Source organism: Diorhabda carinulata, chromosome 4, assembly GCF_026250575.1.
Source record: "Diorhabda carinulata isolate Delta chromosome 4, icDioCari1.1, whole genome shotgun sequence".
Classification (NCBI taxonomy): Eukaryota; Metazoa; Arthropoda; class Insecta; order Coleoptera; family Chrysomelidae; genus Diorhabda; species Diorhabda carinulata.
In genome coordinates this window covers 33017690-33044222 of record NC_079463.1, presented here as the reverse complement: position 1 = coordinate 33044222, position 26533 = coordinate 33017690, and the positions used below count along the sequence as shown (strand labels likewise).

General features: G+C 30.8%; 1 protein-coding gene across 11 annotated transcripts in view; it reads right to left on the bottom strand.

Moving 5' to 3' along the window:
• LOC130892245 (Ca(2+)/calmodulin-responsive adenylate cyclase) overlaps positions 1–26533 on the bottom strand; it is a 95081-nt gene that overhangs the window by 64526 nt on the left and 4022 nt on the right. For all 11 annotated transcript variants that reach the window (XM_057797507.1, XM_057797509.1, XM_057797508.1 and 8 more), the window contains exons 2-5: positions 2774–3149; positions 2440–2716; positions 561–710; positions 47–165 (exon numbers count right to left, since the gene is read on the bottom strand). In XM_057797507.1, coding sequence (XP_057653490.1) covers positions 47–165; positions 561–710; positions 2440–2716; positions 2774–3051 — 824 coding nt within the window. In that variant the 5' untranslated portion in view covers positions 3052–3149. The remainder of the gene's footprint in view (positions 1–46; positions 166–560; positions 711–2439; positions 2717–2773; positions 3150–26533) is intronic.

Genomic DNA, 26533 nt, shown 5'->3' with positions numbered 1-26533 from the left:
AGAAACGTCGTAATGAAAATGAATTTTAAATATTTCGAAAACCTACCTGACATTTTCATGTTTCTGTATATAAATTTTATGGAATTGCCCTTCGACTGGAGAAATTATATCATTTTTCATTTCCATCGCCACGTGTTGGGGTAATACGGACAAAAGGAGTCTTTCCTATCAATAAATAATAAAACAATTAAATAAATTCTAGTGTAGATTCAACAATTTTTTTACCGATTCGGCAACACTGTTTTCTACAATTATCGATACACAGACGCGCCATATGACGTCACGTTGGAATCAAATATCAAGTTTTATTATGATACCAAATATTTGATTCGAAGACATGTCTGTGTACGAGGGTGATTCCAGAATTACCTGACCCGACGATACTTTTTTTATTATAAGAATCGACAAGCTTTCCAAAAAATAAGTTCGGGAACAGAGAATAATCCGAGGGGCTTAAATCTGGCATCCATCTTGCCCATCTCTAGATCAGGCCAGGTATTTCTGGGACCATCCGGATAATATTGTAGAAAGTGCGTGGAAAAGTTGACGAATAATTTTACCAGTTTTTCGTTTTCATCTTCCATTTCCAATCTGGCGGCTATGCAATTCCTTGTATCCAAAAAGGCTTTTCTCTGCGCGTGTTCCATCAAATTATGCATAAAAACACCGACAATGTTTACGCATAAAAAAATTACGACGTTTGCAATCAGCTGCAACGAAAATTAGTCATAAACAAACAATATTTCAATCTAAATCGTTTTATTTCGGTTATTAAGGCGGTTTTACGCCAAACGGCAAAACGGCAACATCGTCGACGACCGGAAAGATCGAAATATTCAATTAATTTCAATAGATTTTTCGTAATTTTGTTTTATCCAAACAATTTTCATAAAGCACGCCTACGGTACAACGGATATTACTTTTTATCCAATGATACCAACATACGAATGGCAATTTTGACATTTAACAGGTGTACCAACAACAACAATCAAATTTCCCCATTACACAGTATGCTTTAATGTCGATAAAGTCTATTGTACGCTACCAGGAATTAATTAACGAAACCGGACATGTCGGGAACAATTAATTCCATTGAAATTAATTGCAATCTGTGGAGAGAGGATTTCTTGTTGACCCGGAAGGAAAATCCGTCCAATAAAGAGGATGAGAAACATCTTAGTCGAGTGCCAACACGTATAGAACACGGTCGAAAATGCCGTGTTCAATATTTTTATTTCCGATCATAATTTACAACTTTAACAGACTATTTTATACATAGATACGAATTTAATATACAGGAAGTCCCATTTAAAGACTTTGGTTTCCAAGGAAAAATCGATATTTCGAAATAAGTCTTAAAGAAGCGTTTCCAAAAAGAATTATTTATGACACACCCTATATATATATATATATATATATATATATATATATATATATATATATATATATATATATATATATATATATATATATATATATATTCGTTGATTATCGAAAAGCAAACACAAACAAAATATTATGATTAATAACGTCGTTTCTGATGATAATTTGTTCAAATTCGAATGTTTTTATATATGGACAATATAGCTTGTTAATTTCATGTTTTATTTGTTACACTTGAATAATTATTTCACTGCGTTAATGTATGGAGACGAAAAACCTTCATTCGAAGTTGAAAATATCGACAAACAAACTAATCAGAATTTAAATTCGCTTGTAAATAAACACAAAACAATACTATTTGCGTAATTGTATATTTTCTTTGAAATAGACGTTAACAACGATAATTTTGGATTCAACTTTTGTAATTTACAATTTTTTCGATCGGGATAAAAAAAAATCGACACTAGAATATCGCAAAACAACCGAACACAACCTCAAAATGACGTTTTTATGCTTTTAAAATGTCAAATGTCAAACGTCAATCGATTCGCATCTCCGCTGTTCAAGCTACAAGGTCAGTCTGTTGTTTCCAGATTTTACCGAGAGCCTCTAAGTGGCGTTCAAGTCTAACTAGATCTCGGAGAAACTCGAGGAATGGTTGAACAGTTAGAAGAAGACTTAAGACAGGTAAACTTGAGTCGAAACCACCAGCTACTAGCCCCAAATTAACCCCCACCCCTACCCAACTGATGATTAATGGGGATCCGGTCTGTTTTAAAAGTATGTCTGCATGGTAGCGATGGAAGACTAGAGAAGACCTGGAGAACCTTTTGGAGGAGGTGGAGCGGGAGGATTAACGGACTTAGAGGACAATACCGCGTCGAAATTGGACTTAAATCTAATTGGGATGAAGATCGGGCTGAATTTGATGCACCAGCGACGAAATTAGACTGAAAATCGAAACAAAAATGTTTGTGATCGTTCAAAATTCCTTTGGATCGATATTTTTTGCTTACGATTGTAGTTTTTTTTTGTTTATGTGTGGAGATATCTTACCTGTTGCCATATTAGATCGTGGAATTCCGTCGAGAAAATGGCGGCCACGGCCATGTGAGCGGCGCACAATACGAACCCGAATACGGCGGCGACGTAACTCTTCAAAGGCATCATGGCGTAAGCTAGAAACACGACGAACACCACTTGCCAGGTACCTTCTGCGGCCACTTTGGCGGCCGATAACGTCGGATAAAGCGGCAGAGCTAAAGCGCAAAAAGTCGCCAGGAAAAATAGAACGACGTAGCAGACCCATAAAAGATAAGCGTCTTGCATGAATCTACGATTATAAAATATACAATAATCGATACGTAATTTCGATCGATTAATCGATTACCTTGTGTGCAAAAACCCCAATAACAACGCAAAAAGTACACAATGCGCGGCATGGTATACGTTCTGCGCGGTGGCCGCTTGCGCATACCCCAATCCCAGGTTGGCCAACAGAAACGTCAATACGACGAATAACGCGACAACGGCCGCGACGCTGCTATGTTGCAATTTACAGATGTAGCGTTGGTACAATTGTTCGAGTTCGTCGTTTTCGAAACGGTGCGGATTCAACAATCTCGATAAAATTCGAGGAGAAGTCATGGCTTTTACACTGTGATCCATTTTGGTTGTTTTGGGGTTCCGGTGGATACAATAGGGGAAGTTTCACGAAAGTTTGACGATAATGGATTGTTCGGGCGGTCTTCGACGGCGTGCCATTGCTGGAACAAATAAAATAAGACCCGTTCAGCATTAAGGAGAAAAATTAAAACGATTAATAATAGTGGAAACAAAGTTGAATTGACCTAGAGATGGCGGTAGTCGTCGCTTGGGAAAATATCCCAATCAATACACGGGATAAGTTTGAAGACGTTTAGTATCAGTTTGGCGACGATCGATATGAAATCTGGACTAAATTCTACTCTTGTTGATACTATTCGTTCGTTATCAGCAGTAAAATATTGGGTAGCAAAGTTTAAACGAGACCGTACGATTTGCGAAGACCAACAACTCAGTGATCGACCAAAAAACTTCTAGCCACTTTTGAGTATACTTGTTTATTGCTAGCAACTGTATCTTGAAAAAGATGATTGGTATGGTCCACAAATGCAAAATCCAGCTCTTTGCGCTAGCCTTCAATCATCTGTATACAAGAGAGATACATTTTGAGGTTTATTGGTCATTAATTACCATTTCGAATCGGATATCTAGATCCTTCATGCTGTTCTTGATGAGTTGGTACGACCATCTTAACCAGACAATTACTAGTAATAGTTTTTCTTTAGACAACAATTCCAAGATAATTAAAGATCACTTTTAGGCTTCTATTATAAATATTTTTGACTTTTTTCTTTAAACAATGAGTCCACGATGATTTTTGATCACTTTTAGGCTTCTATCATAAATATTTTTGACTTTTTTCTTCAAACAATGAGTCCACGATGATTTTAGATCACTTTTAGGCTTCTATTATAAATATTTTTGACTTTTTTCTTTAAACAATGAGTCCACGATGATTTTTGATCACTTTTAGGCTTCTATCATAAATATTTTTGACTTTTTTCTTCAAACAATGAGTCCACGATGATTTTTGATCACTTTTAGGCTTCTATCATAAATATTTTTGACTTTTTTCTTTAAACAATGAGTCCACGATGATTTTTGATCACTTTTGGGCTTCTATTATAAATATTTTTGACTTTTTTCTTCAAACAATGAGTCCACGATGATTTTTGATCACTTTTAGGCTTCTATCATAAATATTTTTGACTTTTTTCTTTAAACAATGAGTCCACGATGATTTTTGATCACTTTTGGGCTTCTATCATAAATATTTTTGACTTTTTTCTTCAAACAATGAGTCCACGATGATTTTTGATCACTTTTAGGCTTCTATCATAAATATTTTTGACTTTTTTCTTTAAACAATGAGTCCACGATGATTTTTGATCACTTTTGGGCTTCTATCATAAATATTTTTGACTTTTTTCTTTAAACAATGAGTACACGATGATTTTAGATCACTTTTAGGCTTCTATTATAAATATTTTTGACTTTTTTCTTTAAACAATGAGTCCACGATGATTTTTGATCACTTTTGGGCTTCTATCATAAATATTTTTGACTTTTTTCTTCAAACAATGAGTCCACGATGATTTTTGATAACTTTTAGGCTTCTATTATAAATATTTTTGACGTTTTTCTTTAAACAATGAGTCCACGATGATTTTTGATCACTTTTGGGCTTCTATTATAAATATTTTTGACTTTTTTCTTCAAACAATGAATCCACGATGATTTTTGATCACTTTTAGGCTTCTATTATAAATATTTTTGACTTTTTTCTTTAAACAATGAGTCCACGATGATTTTTGATCACTTTTAGGCTTCTATCATAAATATTTTTGACTTTTTTCTTTAAACAATGAGTCCACGATGATTTTTGATCACTTTTGGGCTTCTATCATAAATATTTTTGACTTTTTTCTTCAAACAATGAGTCCACGATGATTTTTGATCACTTTTAGGCTTCTATCATAAATATTTTTGACTTTTTTCTTTAAACAATGAGTCCACGATGATTTTAGATCACTTTTGGGCTTCTATCATAAATATTTTTGACTTTTTTCTTTAAACAATGAGTCCACGATGATTTTTGATCACTTTTGGGCTTCTATCATAAATATTTTTGACGTTTTTCTTCAAACAATGAGTCCACGATGATTTTTGATCACTTTTAGGCTTCTATTATAAATATTTTTGACGTTTTTCTTTAAACAATGAGTCCACGATGATTTTTGATCACTTTTGGGCTTCTATTATAAATATTTTTGACTTTTTTCTTCAAACAATGAATCCACGATGATTTTTGATCACTTTTAGGCTTCTATCATAAATATTTTTGACTTTTTTCTTTAAACAATGAGTCCACGATGATTTTTGATCACTTTTAGGCTTCTATCATAAATATTTTTGACTTTTTTCTTTAAACAATGAGTCCACGATGATTTTTGATCACTTTTGGGCTTCTATCATAAATATTTTTGACTTTTTTCTTCAAACAATGAGTCCACGATGATTTTTGATCACTTTTAGGCTTCTATCATAAATATTTTTGACTTTTTTCTTTAAACAATGAGTCCACGATGATTTTTGATCACTTTTGGGCTTCTATCATAAATATTTTTGACTTTTTTCTTTAAACAATGAGTACACGATGATTTTAGATCACTTTTAGGCTTCTATTATAAATATTTTTGACTTTTTTCTTTAAACAATGAGTCCACGATGATTTTTGATCACTTTTGGGCTTCTATCATAAATATTTTTGACTTTTTTCTTCAAACAATGAGTCCACGATGATTTTTGATAACTTTTAGGCTTCTATTATAAATATTTTTGACGTTTTTCTTTAAACAATGAGTCCACGATGATTTTTGATCACTTTTGGGCTTCTATTATAAATATTTTTGACTTTTTTCTTCAAACAATGAATCCACGATGATTTTTGATCACTTTTAGGCTTCTATCATAAATATTTTTGACTTTTTTCTTTAAACAATGAGTCCACGATGATTTTTGATCACTTTTAGGCTTCTATCATAAATATTTTTGACTTTTTTCTTTAAACAATGAGTCCACGATGATTTTTGATCACTTTTGGGCTTCTATCATAAATATTTTTGACTTTTTTCTTCAAACAATGAGTCCACGATGATTTTTGATCACTTTTAGGCTTCTATCATAAATATTTTTGACTTTTTTCTTTAAACAATGAGTCCACGATGATATTTGATCACTTTTGGGCTTCTATCATAAATATTTTTGACTTTTTTCTTCAAACAATGAGTCCACGATGATTTTTGATCACTTTTAGGCTTCTATCATAAATATTTTTGACTTTTTTCTTTAAACAATGAGTCCACGATGATTTTTGATCACTTTTGGGCTTCTATCATAAATATTTTTGACTTTTTTCTTTAAACAATGAGTCCACGATGATTTTTGATCACTTTTAGGCTTCTATCATAAATATTTTTGACTTTTTTCTTTAAACAATGAGTCCACGATGATTTTTGATCACTTTTGGGCTTCTATTATAAATATTTTTGACTTTTTTCTTTAAACAATGAATCCACGATGATTTTTGATCACTTTTAGGTTTCTATCATAAATATTTTTGACTTTTTTCTTCAAACAATGAGTCCACGATGATTTTTGATCACTTTTAGGCTTCTATCATAAATATTTTTGACTTTTTTCTTTAAACAATGAGTCCACGATGATTTTAGATCACTTTTAGGCTTCTATTATAAATATTTTTGACTTTTTTCTTTAAACAATGAGTCCACGATGATTTTTGATCACTTTTGGGCTTCTATCATAAATATTTTTGACGTTTTTCTTCAAACAATGAGTCCACGATGATTTTTGATCACTTTTAGGCTTCTATTATAAATATTTTTGACGTTTTTCTTTAAACAATGAGTCCACGATGATTTTTGATCACTTTTGGGCTTCTATTATAAATATTTTTGACTTTTTTCTTCAAACAATGAATCCACGATGATTTTTGATCACTTTTAGGCTTCTATCATAAATATTTTTGACTTTTTTCTTTAAACAATGAGTCCACGATGATTTTTGATCACTTTTAGGCTTCTATCATAAATATTTTTGACTTTTTTCTTTAAACAATGAGTCCACGATGATTTTTGATCACTTTTGGTCTTCTATCATAAATATTTTTGACTTTTTTCTTCAAACAATGAGTCCACGATGATTTTTGATCACTTTTAGGCTTCTATCATAAATATTTTTGACTTTTTTCTTTAAACAATGAGTCCACGATGATTTTAGATCACTTTTAGGCTTCTATTATAAATATTTTTGACTTTTTTCTTTAAACAATGAGTCCACGATGATTTTTGATCACTTTTGGGCTTCTATCATAAATATTTTTGACTTTTTTCTTCAAACAATGAGTCCACGATGATTTTTGATAAGTTTTAGGCTTCTATTATAAATATTTTTGACGTTTTTCTTTAAACAATGAGTCCACGATGATTTTTGATCACTTTTGGGCTTCTATTATAAATATTTTTGACTTTTTTCTTCAAACAATGAATCCACGATGATTTTTGATCACTTTTAGGCTTCTATCATAAATATTTTTGACTTTTTTCTTTAAACAATGAGTCCACGATGATTTTTGATCACTTTTAGGCTTCTATCATAAATATTTTTGACTTTTTTCTTTAAACAATGAGTCCACGATGATTTTTGATCACTTTTGGGCTTCTATCATAAATATTTTTGACTTTTTTCTTCAAACAATGAGTCCACGATGATTTTTGATCACTTTTAGGCTTCTATCATAAATATTTTTGACTTTTTTCTTTAAACAATGAGTCCACGATGATTTTAGATCACTTTTGGGCTTCTATCATAAATATTTTTGACTTTTTTCTTCAAACAATGAGTCCACGATGATTTTTGATAACTTTTAGGCTTCTATTATAAATATTTTTGACGTTTTTCTTTAAACAATGAGTCCACGATGATTTTTGATCACTTTTGGGCTTCTATTATAAATATTTTTGACTTTTTTCTTCAAACAATGAATCCACGATGATTTTTGATCACTTTTAGGCTTCTATCATAAATATTTTTGACTTTTTTCTTTAAACAATGAGTCCACGATGATTTTTGATCACTTTTAGGCTTCTATCATAAATATTTTTGACTTTTTTCTTTAAACAATGAGTCCACGATGATTTTTGATCACTTTTAGGCTTCTATCATAAATATTTTTGACTTTTTTCTTTAAACAATGAGTCCACGATGATTTTAGATCACTTTTGGGCTTCTATCATAAATATTTTTGACTTTTTTCTTCAAACAATGAGTCCACGATGATTTTTGATAACTTTTAGGCTTCTATTATAAATATTTTTGACGTTTTTCTTTAAACAATGAGTCCACGATGATTTTTGATCACTTTTGGGCTTCTATTATAAATATTTTTGACTTTTTTCTTCAAACAATGAATCCACGATGATTTTTGATCACTTTTAGGCTTCTATCATAAATATTTTTGACTTTTTTCTTTAAACAATGAGTCCACGATGATTTTTGATCACTTTTAGGCTTCTATCATAAATATTTTTGACTTTTTTCTTTAAACAATGAGTCCACGATGATTTTTGATCACTTTTGGGCTTCTATCATAAATATTTTTGACTTTTTTCTTCAAACAATGAGTCCACGATGATTTTTGATCACTTTTAGGCTTCTATCATAAATATTTTTGACTTTTTTCTTTAAACAATGAGTCCACGATGATTTTTGATCACTTTTGGGCTTCTATCATAAATATTTTTGACTTTTTTCTTCAAACAATGAGTCCACGATGATTTTTGATCACTTTTAGGCTTCTATCATAAATATTTTTGACTTTTTTCTTTAAACAATGAGTCCACGATGATTTTTGATCACTTTTGGGCTTCTATCATAAATATTTTTGACTTTTTTCTTTAAACAATGAGTCCACGATGATTTTTGATCACTTTTAGGCTTCTATCATAAATATTTTTGACTTTTTTCTTTAAACAATGAGTCCACGATGATTTTTGATCACTTTTGGGCTTCTATTATAAATATTTTTGACTTTTTTCTTTAAACAATGAGTCCACGATGATTTTTGATCACTTTTGGGCTTCTATCATAAATATTTTTGACTTTTTTCTTTAAACAATGAGTCCACGATGATTTTTGATCACTTTTAGGCTTCTATCATAAATATTTTTGACTTTTTTCTTTAAACAATGAGTCCACGATGATTTTTGATCACTTTTGGGCTTCTATTATAAATATTTTTGACTTTTTTCTTTAAACAATGAATCCACGATGATTTTTGATCACTTTTAGGTTTCTATCATAAATATTTTTGAATTTTTTTTCTAAACAATGAGTCTACGATTATTTTAAATCACTTTTAGGCTTTTGTTATAAATATTTTCGACTTGTACGTACTACTACCGTTACATAGATTCAAATCATGTTAGATTTAGTCTAAATATAACCTTATCGTGTTGGTAATAACGCCCTATACCTAATTTATCTATTGGAATCATGCAAATGTTTATCAACGTAAAGTTAATAGTCTAAAATCCAATGTAATTATGATGAGAATCTTTATTTCAACCACGTTAGGAGCATAACGGTTAAAAATAGTTATGAATGACCGTCAGTGATTGATTTTCAAGCTCGAATTGTTGGCATGCTTACAAATATTTGTGTAATAATTCAAAAATTTGATAGCTAATTGTTTTTCAGACGGAACGAAAATACTCTCTCATCGATATATCGATATTTTCATCAATATATACTGACGAAATCTTCTTCTTTATATCAAATTACGTTTATATGTATTCACATCCTCTTGTTAACTTCCATTTTCACGGCCTTTGTCAACTGATATCAATCAAAGCCACTGTTTACATTCAGAGGTCAGTCGGCGTTGTGCCACAGCCACGTAAACGTGTCCGCCATTATGGCTGCTCCCTTCAAGTGAAAAACTTCATGATTGATGGTGTTTCAATGTTCGAGCTTTTCCACAGATATGACAAACGTCTCAATGTCTTTCGGAAATAAAATTATTGTTTTATACGAACTTGCTTTTTATTTATACCCTGTCGGAGATTGAGAAAAAAAAAACGGTTCTCGTATTTGACGATAACGAATTCTCTATAAAGCCGGATCTGATGTAATTAAAATCATTTTTTATCGAGTAGTTCGATTGAATGAAACATAACCTATACACGAACTATAAATAAATCTGGTATCATTATATCACAGTCAAGCCATAAAAAGTGACACAAAATAATTGCTTCTACAAATCAGTCAATACCTCGTACGATAAGAATATGCGTATATACGAGGTCTGATCGGAAAATATGCTATTGAAATTTTTTCTTACGAGGATGGTCCCTGAAGTGTTATTTTGTATTGGTATGAAAAAGGCTGTAGAAAATCGTCCTTGAAAAAATACTAATTCAATTATATCCCCTAAGGAAACTTAATTGTATCCAAATGAACACGAAATTTTTTTATAAACAGTAAAAACTCGATTATCCGGCCCTCAATTATATGGAATCGCGATTATCCGCCCCTCGGTTATATGGAATCGCGATTATCCGGCCCTCGGATAACGAATTCGCGATTATCCGACCCTCAGTTATACGGATTCGCGATTATCCGGCCCTCGGTTATACGGAATCGCGATTATCCGGCCTTCGGTTATACGGATTCGCGATTATCCGGCACTCACTTATACGGATTCGCGATTATCCGGCCCTCGGTTATAAGGATTCGCGATTATCCGGACTATCAATTGAGTCACTTGTGATCAAGGCTTTCAGATTATGTCGGATGACGAAATATTGCAGATAAATAAACAGGAAGGAATACAAAAAGATAAAAATCGTGATTTTCGATTATCCGATTCCCCAACGACAACAATTAGTCCGGTTAATCGAGTTTCCGCTACATTTTTATAAAAAATTCTTTTTTTATTGATTTTTTTCGGGTTTTTGAAAATAAAAGCTGTACAATCAATTATTTAGAAAGCTCTATAATTTCAAATTGAAATACATCCCATTAATTTTAATATAAAATCGAGCCTTATAATTAATTAGATTTGTATACGAACTAAATTATATCGACGATGCTTTTAGAAACAATGGGAATTCCAAATTTAATAAATTCCTACATTAAAATTCGTTTAGTTCAGATTTACATGGATCCTATACAAAATAACGAAATATACTACTAAATTTTGAGATATGGCAACACCGATGGTGAACGAGTGGTCATACGAGTGTTATTCGAGTTGTTTATAGAAATTCGAAACATCTTTCGACGCGGATTAAACTAACGATTCGACTTTCGGCGTTGAAGCATCATTTCGAACTACCCAGTTTCGCTGGTTTTGAATTTCCTGAAGATCGACGTTAAAACTCGAGTGACAACCCTCGTATACTAAAATATCTGTCTGGAATTTTTCTACGAAATATTATTTTTTGGATAACAAATCATTTCGAATATAAATTTAAATATCTGTAATAATATTTTATTGAGATTATCAAAACCCTTCGTTAATAACATTTCGGTTTCGTAATACCAGGCATGTCGTTTGCGTTTGTCGTTTATTTTTTTATATTGTTCGGTTATGAAAACAAGTTATTTACAGTAATCATTCAAACCTAGAAATCCGTCATACAAACTCGCCGTAAAACTGCGAGAAACAAGTGTCTTTGCTTCAGACAGTTTTTGCCAAGTGCCTCAAAATATTCCACCAAGAAAACAATTTAACGAAATTGAATCAATCTCGTATAGACCCAGCGGTAACTGTTTCAAATAATACATAGATGACGCTATATTTTTGACAGGCGGACAGGACCGGATCGAGATTTATAAGGCCCGGAGCTAAAGTAACGAAGGAATTCGTAAAACCGAAAAAATTGGAAAAAATTATATCAATAGTTTGTCAAATGATGGGGCTCTTTTATTTGGCGATAATGGCAGCTGGATTATCCTTTATTGAAGAAGTTTCAGACGAAAATGAATCATTAAAAAGCGAGGAAAAACTTGTGAAAAAAATTTAAACGATTCATTTTTGGTAACCCTCGTATTATATAAGTTACATTTTTGGTAAAAACTTTAAAGGCAACCCTCGTATTATATAATAAACGGTAGTAGTTCTTCGTATCCGCCTTATTCACCAGTTATTGTTGATTTTGATATCATGTTACACAAATTCAAAATATAAATTAATTTGTGGTGGAATGTATTGAGGTTGTTGATAGAATGAATAACAAGCCGTCATGTCACTTCGAATGTGCCGAACTGATATACGACAACACCAATAAATTTATAAAGAGAGACTTATTGCAATAAGTCTGCTAGTTGAAGTTGGCAATTCAAAAAAAAAAATTACATTATAATTTATCGCCGTAGAAATGTGGGTTGTGGATACTAGAATTAATTGATGCAAATGAATGGTTATTATTTTAAAATCGAGTTCCACAAATGGAATTTTGTTAATTTGTATCAGTGGTACCGAAAAATTTTCCCCCGTGAAACATCTTCAAGATAGTACTGGCTTCGATAAACCTCCTGCTACGTATTCCCGAAACTCGTCAACAAATCTAAAAATTAATAGAATTCACCTGGACTATTTTTAGTACAGACAAATTAGGTGATTTTAAATTGAAACCTTTTGGTTTTGATTTTTCAGATTCTGGAAAGTTTTGAAATAATGAATAAGTTTAGCAAATCTTAAAAAATTTACGGGTACGGTTTTCGAAATTTTAGAATTTGAAACTCAAAAAAATTTTGGAACGCGAATAACTCGCAAACTATGAGGAATTCCAAAAAAGTGTCGAAACAAAAAATGTAAAGTACAAAATTCTCTACAAAAAAGTATCTCAGGTATTTTTACATAACCTCAAAATTTCCATAATAAAATGGGTTTTAACGCTCATATATATTTTGAATCACGAATAACTCGAAAATTATTAGGAATTCGAAAAAACTGCTTTAACAAAAAATGTAAAGTACAAAATTCTCTACAAAAAAGAATATCAGGTATTTTTACATAACCTCAAAATTTCCATTATAAAATGGGTTTTAACGCTCAAAAATATTTTGAATCACGAATAACTCGAAAACTATGAGGAATTCGAAAAAACTGCTTTAACAAAAAATGTAAAGTACAAAATTCTCTACAAAAAAGAATATCAGGTATTTTTACATAACCTCAAAATTTCCATTATAAAATGGGTTTTAACGCTCAAAAATATTTTGAATCACGAATAACTCGAAAACTATGAGGAATTCGAAAAAAGTGTCGAAACAAAAAATGTAAAGTACAAAATTCTCTACAAAAAAGTATCTCAGGTATTTTTACATAACCTCAAAATTTCCATTATAAAATGGGTTTTAACGCTCATATATTGAATCACGAATAACTCGAAAATTATGAGGAATTCGAAAAAACTGCTTTAACAAAAAATGTAAAGTACAAAATTCTCTACAAAAAAGTATTCCAGGTATTTTTACATAACCTCAAAATTTCCATTATAAAATGGGTTTTAACGCTCATATATATTTTGAATCACAAATAACTCGAAAATTATGAGGAATTCGAAAAAACTGCTTTAACAAAAAATGTAAAGTACAAAATTCTCTACAAAAAAGTATCCCAGGTATTTTTACATAACCTCAAAATTTCCATTATAAAATGGGTTTTAACGCTCATATATATTTTGAATCACGAATAACTCGAAAATTATGAGGAATTCGAAAAAACTGCTTTAACAAAAAATGTAAAGTACAAAATTCTCTACAAAAAAGTATCTCAGGTATTTTTACATAACCTCAAAATTTCCATTATAAAATGGGTTTTAACGCTCATATATATTTTGAATCACGAAAAACTGGAAAATTATTAGGAATTCGAAAAAACTGCTTTAACAAAAAATGTAAAGTACAAAATTCTCTACAAAAAAGTATCCCAGGTATTTTTACATAACCTCAACATTTCCATTATAAAATGGGTTTTAACGCTCAAAAATATTTTGAATCACGAATAACTCGAAAACTATGAGGAATTCGAAAAAAGTGTCGAAACAAAAAATGTAAAGTACAAAATTCTCTACAAAAAAGTATCTCAGGTATTTTTACATAACCTCAAAATTTCCATTATAAAATGGGTTTTAACGCTCATATATTGAATCACGAATAACTCGAAAATTATGAGGAATTCGAAAAAACTGCTTTAACAAAAAATGTAAAGTACAAAATTCTCTACAAAAAAGTATCCCAGGTATTTTTACATAACCTCAAAATTTCCATTATAAAATGGGTTTTAACGCTCATATATTGAATCACGAATAACTCGAAAATTATGAGGAATTCGAAAAAACTGCTTTAACAAAAAATGTAAAGTACAAAATTCTCTACAAAAAAGTATCCCAGGTATTTTTACATAACCTCAAAATTTCCATTATAAAATGGGTTTTAACGCTCATATATTGAATCACGAATAACTCGAAAATTATGAGGAATTCGAAAAAACTGCTTTAACAAAAAATGTAAAGTACAAAATTCTCTACAAAAAAGTATCCCAGGTATTTTTACATAACCTCAAAATTTCCATTATAAAATGGGTTTTAACGCTCATATATTGAATCACGAATAACTCGAAAATTATGAGGAATTCGAAAAAACTGCTTTAACAAAAAATGTAAAGTACAAAATTCTCTACAAAAAAGTATCCCAGGTATTTTTACATAACCTCAAAATTTCCATTATAAAATGGGTTTTAACGCTCATATATTGAATCACGAATAACTCGAAAATTATGAGGAATTCGAAAAAACTGCTTTAACAAAAAATGTAAAGTACAAAATTCTCTACAAAAAAGTATCCCAGGTATTTTTACATAACCTCAAAATTTCCATTATAAAATGGGTTTTAACGCTCATATATATTTTGAATCACGAATAACTCGCAAACTATGAGGAATTCGAAAAAAGTGTCGAAACAAAAAATGTAAAGTACAAAATTCTCTACAAAAAAGTATCCCAGGTATTTTTACACAACCTCAAAATTTCCATAATAAAATTGGTTTAAACGCTTAAAATCTAAAAATTAATAGGATTCACCTGGACTATTTTTAGTACAGACAAATTAGGTGATTTTAAAATGAAACTTTTTGGTTTTGATTTTTCAGATTCTGGCAGGTTTTGGAATACTGAATAAGTCTAGCAAATCTTAACAAATTTACGGGTACGGTTCTCGAAATTTTGGAACTTGAAACTCAAAAAAATTTTGAAACGCGAATAACTCGCAAACTATGAGGAATTCGAAAAAAGTGTCGAAACAAAAAATGTAAAGTTCAAAATTCTCTACAAAAAAGAATATCAGGTATTTTTACATAACCTCAAAATTTCCATTATAAAATGGGTTTTAACGCTCAAAAATATTTTGAATCACGAATAACTCGAAAACTATGAGGAATTCGAAAAAAGTGTCGAAACAAAAAACGTAAAGTACAAAATTCTCTACAAAAAAGTATCTCAGGTATTTTTTCCTAACCTCAAAAGTTTCACCGTAAAATGTGTTCATGTACTCAAAAACATTTTGAATTGCGAATACCTCGAAAATTATGAGGATTTCGACTCAAACTGCCAGGACGAAAAATGTTAAGCATAAAATTCTCTACAAAAAAGTATCCCGGGTATTTTTTCCTAACCTCAAAATTCGTGGAATTCGAAAAAAAAGCGCCAGATCCAATGCTTACTAATTAAATAAATTGACAAATTTCTTAATAAAAATAAAAAGTTAACAATTCCGAATAATGATGTTTTTATTAAAATTGTCTATTGGAGAAAAATCAATTTGATAAATTGGAGAGCGTAGAGCGATCATTTCACAGCCGGCCGATCAAACAGTCTCAACGACCGCTGCATCACCCACCACCTCTTACACCTGAATTGGTTCCGATTTCGAAATGGAGGAATTTATTGGTTAAATCGGTTACTCCAAAGGGGACTTTTTGTATCAGTGATCGATTCAGAGTCGGCTCTAATGAAACACGTATTCAAAAAAACAACTTTTAAAACTATATTCAAAGTTTTTGCTCAATACGATCCGAATATACAACTGAAGACGACATTAATATACGAGGGTGGTCCCAGAAGTAACTGGTCTGACATTTAAAGTTTGGAGACGCTACAAAAAAAAAACTTCGTGAAGATATTTCCATCCAGGGGTTTGGAAATGGATGAAACGTGGGTCCATCACAATAAAAACAATGGACTGAAATGGAAGAATCAGCTCCGAAGACGGCAAATACCGTTCCATCAGCAGGCAAGGTCATGGCGTCGGTTTTTTGGGATAATTTCCATTGACAATTAACATCGAGTATTATTGGAACGTTTCGGCGAAGAAATCAAGCAAAAACGGCCGTATTTGGATAAAATTTGTAAAATTATTCGATGATCAAAGATTTTCCAACAAAAAAAAGTTATTTCGGCAGTTAATGCCTATTTTGTGGAAAGGATTGTGCTGATGAGAAACATTTAGCGTAGAAACCGTTAATAATTTCATATACAGATTTTGCGACGCCTTTTCTGTCAGTCTTCAAATTTTGAGTTTTAACCTCAATTTGTGACATATTTAATGACATAACCCTATACTTTTAGTTATATCTTCCAAAATATTGATTTTAGAGCCTCAATAATACTATTTTTCGATTCAGATCGAATCATTTTATAATCTGTGTTATATTTAGTCCATCGGTTCTAATATTTTTTGAATTATAGGCCTTCAAAGTTGATAGTTATTAATTTAATTTCAAATTTTGTTATTTTAACTTTAACCTATTATATCTCGAAATTTTAAACCGTTTGCAATCTTCTGATTTTTCTACTCATAGATTGATCTTTTCAGAATAATCATGTATAATTTGGGTTCAATATTCACATTTTTGCCGATTGTACGATTTTTTAAATAAAACTGTTTTTCGAAAATTCTAACCTTCTTTTTGAAGATGAATTTCTCATTTTTTTTTAATAGAAACATTAAACAAATATAAATACTATCACTGATCAATCTCAAATAAGATAATCTGAAACTAAAATTTATTTTGCAACTTCAAATTTTGAGTTTTAACGTCAATTTGTGACATATTTAATGACATAACCCTATACTTTTGGTTATATCTTCCAAAATATTGATTTTAGAGCCTCAATAATACGATTTATCAATTTAGATTGAATCATTTTATAATCTGTGTTATATTTAGCCCATCGGTTCTAATATTTTTTGAATTATAGGGCTTCAAAGTTGATAGTTATTAATTTAATTTCAAATTTTTCTATTTTAACTTTAATCTATTATATCTCGAAATTGTGAACCATTAGCATTCTCCCGATTTTTTTACTCATAGATTGACTATTTGAGAATAGTCATGTGGAATATGAATTCAATATTCACATTTTTGTCGATTGTACGATTTTTTAAATAAAACTGTTTTTCGAAAATTCTAACCTTATTTTTGAAGATGAATTTCTCATTTTTTTTTAATAGAAACATTTAAAAAATATAAATACCATCACGGATCAATCTCAAAAAAGATAATCTGAAACTAAAATTTATTTTGAAACTTCAAATTTTGAGTTTTAACCTCATTTTGTGACATATTTAATGACATAACCCTATACTTTAGGTTATATCTTCCAAAATATTGATTTTAGAGCCTCTATAATACTATTTTTCAATTCAGATTGAATCATTTTATAATCTGTGTTATATTTAGTCCATCGGTTTTAATATTTTTTGAATTATAGGCCTTCAAAGTTGATAGTTATTAATTTAATTTCAAATTTTGTTATTTTAACTTTAACCTATTATATCTCGAAATTTTAAACCGTTTGCAATCTTCTGATTTTTCTACTCATAGATTGATCTTTTCAGAATAATCATGTATAATTTGGGTTCAATATTCACATTTTTGTCGATTGTACGATTTTTTAAATAAAACTGTTTTTCGAAAATTCTAACCTTCTTTTTGAAGATGAATTTCTCATTTTTTTTTAATAGAAACATTAAAAAAATATAAATACTATCACGGATCAATCTCAAATAAGATAATCTGAAACTAAAATTTATTTTGCAACTTCAAATTTTGAGTTGTAACCTCAATTTGTGACATATTTAATGACATAACCCTATACTTTTGGTTATATCTTCCAAAATATTGATTTTAGAGCCTCTATAATACTATTTTTCAATTCAGATTGAATCATTTTATAATCTGTGTTATATTTAGTCCCTCGGTTTTAATATTTTTTGAATTATAGGCCTTCAAAGTTGATAGTATGTATGTAATTATTAAAGGGACGAATATAATAAATATTTTAACCCAATATTTGTTCAAAAATTTATGTTTCAGACCTCGTATCGGCTATATTTGAAATAATAAGCATCTCTTCCAGTTATTTTCACAAAATCTGTGCAAAAACGTGTGGCTAAGTGTATAACTTTCAACTATACAAAGTCTGCCTTCTACTTAATATTTGATTTTATCAGTATTCAATAGGGAATATCAAAATTTAACGAACTTGCAATATAGTTCAGAATTTGTGTTATTAAAGAGGTTAGGGAGTTCGAAATATGAAACAAATTTCGACTATCAATATATATACGAGGCGTGAATGAATGAAATTTAACCACTTTAAGGACCTGACACGTATCAGAAATTATTTATACATAATCATATTTACTTCCACATAAAAACGTAATTATATGTATGAACGGACTATATTTAATATGATATTATGCAGTAATAAATAAAATATATAATATTATGTTATATTTTCGATTTTTATAATGTCGAGACGGTCCTGTTTCAATGAAGCCATCACTGAACGTCACATGGTTACCATAGAGAAAAGCACCATGTTTTTATGCTTAAATGAACATTTGAATAAAAAAAAATCGGGTGTATTTATAAAACAGATGATACTAGGTCACGCTAGTTGTTTAAGGCAGATTTTCGATTATTTTAGAGACGTCAAATAAACAATTCGATTTACATATATAAACAAAAACAAATTTCTTTTTTATTATTATATAATAATTATTTAATTAAACAGCTTTGCCATATCTGTTCACATGTACGTGGTACACGTTTATGACAGCACGAGATATATCACGCAGCGTTGCCAAGTTTTATTTTTTTTAATATATTAACTACTAGAGGAATGTATACGAAGATTGCTACTAAATTTTGAGATATGGCAACACCGATGTACGAATATGAATATAAATATGGCAACATTATGAATGAAACAGTCCCCGTCAAGGCTAAGGATGTCGTAAAAACTATTACAGCCACGTTAATTTTTTTTTTAAATCAATTTTCCGATCGTTATCAATCCAATAATGGCGAATCGAATTTAATTAGAATTTATTATAAGATGACGTATAGAAAAAAAAAATCTAATCAAATTTTATAAAAACCTCGTTGACAACTTATCGTTGTAAAGATACTGTCAACATAGGACAGACATCACAACACTAGGAAAATAGATCGAGGGAACATCAATGCGATATCTAGCTTTTCCTGATTAGATTTTATAATTTAGATCGAATAATTTGAATGCAAAACATAAATAACCTAATCTAACCTCACAATTTGTACAAATATCGTAAAAAAATGATATTAGATATACGAACGTGCTCTGCGCGTTCTTTCCATGAACAACGATGACCCACGTTCTATTTTCTACGACCTACAAGCAATTTTTTTTATTATTTTGACGAATTATAAAATAAAAATTACCAAATTTCAATTTAACGCTTGTTCACGTCAACTTTGACGCACGTAAATCTAAAAATAATAAATATTTAAACGAAAAGAGAAAATACGTGGGCGTATACTGGCACCTGTTAATCGGTTGTTTGATAAGTAGTCGAAACGCGTCGTTTAATTCGAATTAATCCGAAAATTTCGTTTTTATAGTCGCTAAATTGAAAACTGAATTTCAACAACGTATATAAAGAGTGTCCCAAGTTGTAGCTTTACGTTCACGAATAATTTATTAACCAGACCTCGTATATAAAATAGAATATTTGCCATTACGTTTTATAGTCGAGTCTAGACATTCAGACGCCTTGCTTTTGTGAAAAGGCTAATGGATGATGGTATTTGAATGATTTATTTTTGTTTCCTCGATTAGGATGGCAATTTACCGATAAATGTTAGGTTAGGTTAGTTTTTAAACAATTTTTTCATTACGTTTACCTCACAACGTATATTTCTACTTTATTTGAATGAATTTTAAACGTTTACACACATGCACGTCTTTAGTTAGTTAATCGTTTATTCAATTTAGTGTGAAAATAAAAAAATTTCCATGGACAGAAGCAATCCGACTGCCATCGTTAAAACTTCCTTGAAATAAGGTTAATAAGAATGTTTTCATAACGACAGATGGCGTTGGAGTAGAAAAAATGTTTAGTTTTATATTCAAATCTAGAGATATTTCCAGCAACGTTGCCGACGTTTAAATATTTTATAAATATACACTTTTGTTAAATAAATTACGTCATAAACTATAAAATCAATGAAATAAACCGACTGTTATCAAAAAAGAAGAACAAAGTATTGAATTATTAATTTTTTCTTACGTAATGGCAACGCTGTATCGGTAAAATCGTAAACTACGTCGTCGTCCGCCATTTTGTGTAAAACAAGTGTATGCGTTATACGCAGCGATCAAATTATGACGTGCGCGTGAAATACTAAACGCGACGTTGCCGCATCGGCGACACAGAAATAATTGTTTATATGCACAAAGGTCTAAATGTATTTTTCTTTTAATGATCCAATATGAATAATAATATCAATTTAACACATTAACTCAGTTGATTTTTGTTTTGTTTTTTATCTATAAATAAATCTAATAGCAAATGTATAATAATCCCATACAAAACATGGTTTTTTCATTACTTGATTATCGATTTTACGTTTAATTATAATATGTAAATAATATTAGGTATACACTGCTCAAAATAAAACAAGTTTTAATAATTCAATCAAGAATAAAATAAATATCTCTTAATATGAAACAAGTCTACGACATTTGGCAACACTGGATTCAGTATCTGACGAAGATCGATTGCTCATAGAAATGCAAATTTAATTTAGTCATGATATAATTAACATTTAGCGTTATATATATACAGTTTGTTGCAAAATTTATTTCAATTTAATTAATTCGAAACATTAAGATAAATAATTATAAGTGAAAATCAATGATTTTTACACATCTTTAGATTCGTTCAATACATAATACTGAACAAAACATTTATGTGGTTACGGGAAAATAATTTGCGATTCTGTTAATAGACGGCGTTGAAGTTGTACGAACTATTCCATGAAATGTTTGACAGTCACTATTAATGGCTGCCAAATAAACTTTAAACATATGCATATATAGATAGTACAGCCATCTCTAGGTCAGGCCGGATACTTCTGGGACAATCCTCCTATGAATTTCCGATCAACGGGTTTACGCACCGTCTTTGACGGAAATACCCGAGGAATGAATGATGTGATTAATGGCGTTGTTGCCGATAACTACGAACTCGGTTTTCGTTTTCAAGTTTAAAACATTATTGATAGTAGTTAATATTTTTACAGGGTCACTCTCTATATTATTGTGGTTTTATATCTCTGTTCGCTTTTAGTACAACCGTTATTGTTGATTTAAAAATAGAAATTTACGTTTTTTTTTCCGAAATTAGTCATCAAACAATTTACAGCATTTTAGAATTCATACTGTATTAATAGCGTTTATTTTCGGTTATTTGTCATGTCCACTTATTTATATCGCTGATTATACGGTTCACGAATAATTTATAATGTACAGAGCGTTCTGGAAATATGAGACCACAAATATTTAATATAAAAAATTGTTTTCTATTATAGAAAGTGAAAAAACAAAACTTTGAAATTGAATGTGATAAATTTTATGTAATAGTTATCTTTATTATACGAGGGTCGCACCGAAAAAACTGTATATGTTTACATTAAACATAATAACTTTATTTGAGGGGACATTATGTATAATATTTGCCTTGTTTTTACCTCGTTCGCCTACGTTATGTAAAATAGTCGCCAACTGAATTATAAATATTGAGAATATAAAAAGTATTCGCGTTTTTTTTCTTACAAAAATAAATATATTCAAAAATAATAATTGGAGTAGCAGTTGCAGTTGTATCGGTGTCACAACCGCAGCTGTTTCGAGAAAATACCAAAACTCACTATTACCAACCCAAAATCGATTCAAATTTAAATAGAAAACAAAATCCCCTATTTCGATAATTTTTTTTACGAATAAATATTTGTTTTAAACCACAATTTGAGTTTGTTTCATAAGATACTTTAATTGGGGTTAATCATAACGATGATTTAGGTCACGTTTAAAAGTATATACCGGGTGTCCCTAATAAAATAACTGTGATTCATATATAATAAACCGATTCTCCCACTTCGGTGAATAGTTTTGGATAGTATGGGGAACGTTAGTTTGTGTTAACCGACCAAAAATTTTGAAAACGAACGCGTTTTAGCTAAGAATCCATCCGTGTCGAAGCTGTGGCCACGCAGTCTTCGTAAAAGACTCCAGTCACTGCTTTAACTTGTAGTACCCACTCTTTAATGTATTAGAGCGAATTTTCTGGCTGAAAATGCACACAAAAACAACCCTAAACTTCCATACACGTGTTGTTTCCAACTCTGGTACCAATTCTGGAAGTTTGAAGATGTTTACCTCGTTAAAACTGCGGTACTATGATGCCAAATCAATTCCCTCTCGATTTACGAAACAAACGGAACCAAATCTGGGCTGTACAGAGGATGTTAACTGCCAAACAGACTCCAGTCACTGTTATAACTTGTGGTACCCACTTTTTAATGTATTATATCGAATTTTTTGACTGAAAACTCATTTTTAATGTTACTTGATTATAAAATATCAAAATGCTACGTTTTAAGTAGCAAAAACAACCTCAAAATTCGATATACGTGTTGTTTCCAACTCTGGTACCAATTCTGGAAGTTTGAAGATGTTTACCTCGTTAAAACTGCGGTACTATGATGCCAAATCAATTCCCTCTCGATTTACGAAACAAACGGAACCAAATCTGGGCTGTACAGAGGATGTTAACTGCCATACAGACTCCAATCACTGTTTTAACTTGTGGTACCCACTTTTTAATGTATTATATCGAATTTTTTGACTGAAAACTCATTTTTATTGATACTTGATTATAAAATATCAAAATGCTACGTTTTAAGCAGCAGAAACAACCTTAAAATTCCATACACGTGTTGTTTCCAACTTTGGTACCAATTCTGGAAGTTTGAAGATGTTAACCTCGTTAAAACTGCGGTACTATGATGCCAAACCAATTCCCTTTCGATTTACGATACAAACGGAACCAAATCTGGGCTGTACAGAGGATGTTAACTGCCAAACAGACTCCAGTCACTGTTTTAACTTGTGGTACCCACTTTTTAATGTATTATATCGAATTTTTTGACTGAAAACTCATTTTTATTGATACTTGATTATAAAATATCAAAATGCTACGTTTTAAGCAGCAGAAACAACCTTAAAATTCCATACACGTGTTGTTTCCAACTTTGGTACCAATTCTGGAAGTTTGAAGATGTTAACCTCGTTAAAACTGCGGTACTATGATGCCAAATCAATTCCCTCTCGATTTACGAAACAAACGGAACCAAATCTGGGCTGTACAGAGGATGTTAACTGCCATACAGACTCCAATCACTGTTATAACTTGTGGTACCCACTTTTTAATGTACTATATCGAATTTTTTGACTGAAAACTCATTTTTAATGTTACTTGATTATAAAATATCAAAATGCTACGTTTTAAGTAGCAAAAACAACCTCAAAATTCGATATACGTGTTGTTTCCAACTCTGGTACCAATTCTGGAAGTTTGAAGATGTTAACCTCGTTAAAACTGCGGTACTATGATGCCAAATCAATTCCCTCTCGATTTACGAAACAAACGGAACCAAATCTGGGCTGTACAGAGGATGTTAACTGCCATACAGACTCCAATCACTGTTATAACTTGTGGTACCCACTTTTTAATGTACTATATCGAATTTTTTGACTGAAAACTCATTTTTAATGTTACTTGATTATAAAATATCAAAATGCTACGTTTTAAGTAGCAAAAACAACCTTAAAATTCGATATACGTGTTGTTTCCAACTCTGGTACCAATTCTGGAAGTTTGAAGATGTTAACCTCGTTAAAACTGCGGTACTATGATGCCAAATCAATTCCCTCTCGATTTACGAAACAAACGGAACCAAATCTGGGCTGTACAGAGGATGTTAACTGCCAAACAGACTCCAGTCACTGTTATAACTTGTGGTACCCACTTTTTAATGTACTATATCGAATTTTTTGACTGAAAACTCATTTTTAATGTTACTTGATTATAAAATATCAAAATGCTACGTTTTAAGTAGCAAAAACAACCTTAAAATTCGATATACGTGTTGTTTCCAACTCTGGTACCAATTCTGGAAGTTTGAAGATGTTAACCTCGTTAAAACTGCGGTACTATGATGCCAAATCAATTCCCTCTCGATTTACGAAACAAACGGAACCAAATCTGGGCTGTACAGAGGATGTTAACTGCCATACAGACTCCAATCACTGTTATAACTTGTGGTACCCACTTTTTAATGTACTATATCGAATTTTTTGACTGAAAACTCATTTTTAATGTTACTTGATTATAAAATATCAAAATGCTACGTTTTAAGTAGCAAAAACAACCTTAAAATTCGATATACGTGTTGTTTCCAACTCTGGTACCAATTCTGGAAGTTTGAAGATGTTAACCTCGTTAAAACTGCGGTACTATGATGCCAAATCAATTCCCTCTCGATTTACGAAACAAACGGAACCAAATCTGGGCTGTACAGAGGATGTTAACTGCCATACAGACTCCAATCACTGTTTTAACTCGTGGTACCCACTTTTTAATGTATTATATCGAATTTTTTGGCTGAAAATTAATTTTTTTCCCCTCAACCCACAGTTTACTCGGTCTCCAGGTTTCCGAGTTATATTGGAAGATCCTAATTTCATCGAAAGTCTTGTTAACTAATTTTTCGCGTTTCTCATTTTGCTGCATTTGTATAATTAATTTTATACACACCGTTTTCGTGTTATAGAGTGTTTTCGAGACGGTTTATTATTTTGTGTTAAATAAATTGCAATATTGAGGGAAATGAATACAAAACGAACATCGTTTGCAATCTATTTTTAGAATGTTAGATTTAAACAGATCTCGACACCACTATTCAAATACTTTTTCAGCAAACGTACAAGTAAACAATTTAAACAATCTCATCTATTAACAGAAACGTAAATAAAGTAAAACATTACGTATAATTGAGTGAATTCTCGAAAATTTTGGTTTTATTTCAACGACAATTAAAAATTCGGACAAAAATGTGTTTTTTTTTTGGAAACTGTCTATCAAAACTGCCAAAAGCTTTTACCAATGTGCCAAATATCAAATTTATACGAGGATTGTCCCAAAAGTACCTGCCCCAACAAAGAAAACACGAAAATTTTGTGTATTTTTCGACGTTTCAGCTCCGTAAACTTTTACAAGGGATGTTCGATAACTTCGATAACGTTTTTATATCAAGCTCTTCAAAATAACCATTAACCGACGGTATCATTTATTTATTGTTTTATACATACTGGAATTTTCGTGCGAAATGTCAAAATTTCTAACCTCAAAACGAGAAGTTTCGCATCTCGTCGAGAGATGACGCCAAATACTCCAGTAACAAATGTCAGTGTTGTTACTATGTTAATAGGTTCGGAAAATCGTAGTTTTCCCGTAATTGTCTCCTATTTCAATTTTCGGTTCGGTTCCTTGTTGCTCCTTTGTCGGTAAATATCCTTTTTCTCTATTAGAAATTTTTATTGCTTGTCAAATTGGTAAACAGAAAATTATTGCCGCAACAATTACGTTTGTTTAATTTTTTAGTTAACACATTTAAAAAAATATCAGAATACAAACAAAATATTTTAGTCAGATATGTACGAGGGTGGTTCAAATAAAAGAAAAACCCCTCAGCAGATTTTCTGATGCTTTTTTCGTACAAATGATTCAACCCCCGTATTTCTTTCGCATATTTCAATTGATCGAATTAATGATAGTCGCACGGCGGTAAATCCGGACTAAAAGGAAAACGTTTTAGTGTTTTTTTTTTAACCAAATCGCGTGCAAAATTCCCAGCTTGTGAATTTCTGTTCAAAATTGAGTCTTGACATTCTTTTGTGCATTTTTCGCGCGGTTCATTTGAAAATTTGAATCAATTCCACAGTATTTTGGAAAAATATTATTGATTTTTTTAAATATAGACGTTTTTTAAGTATCAAAACATAAGTTA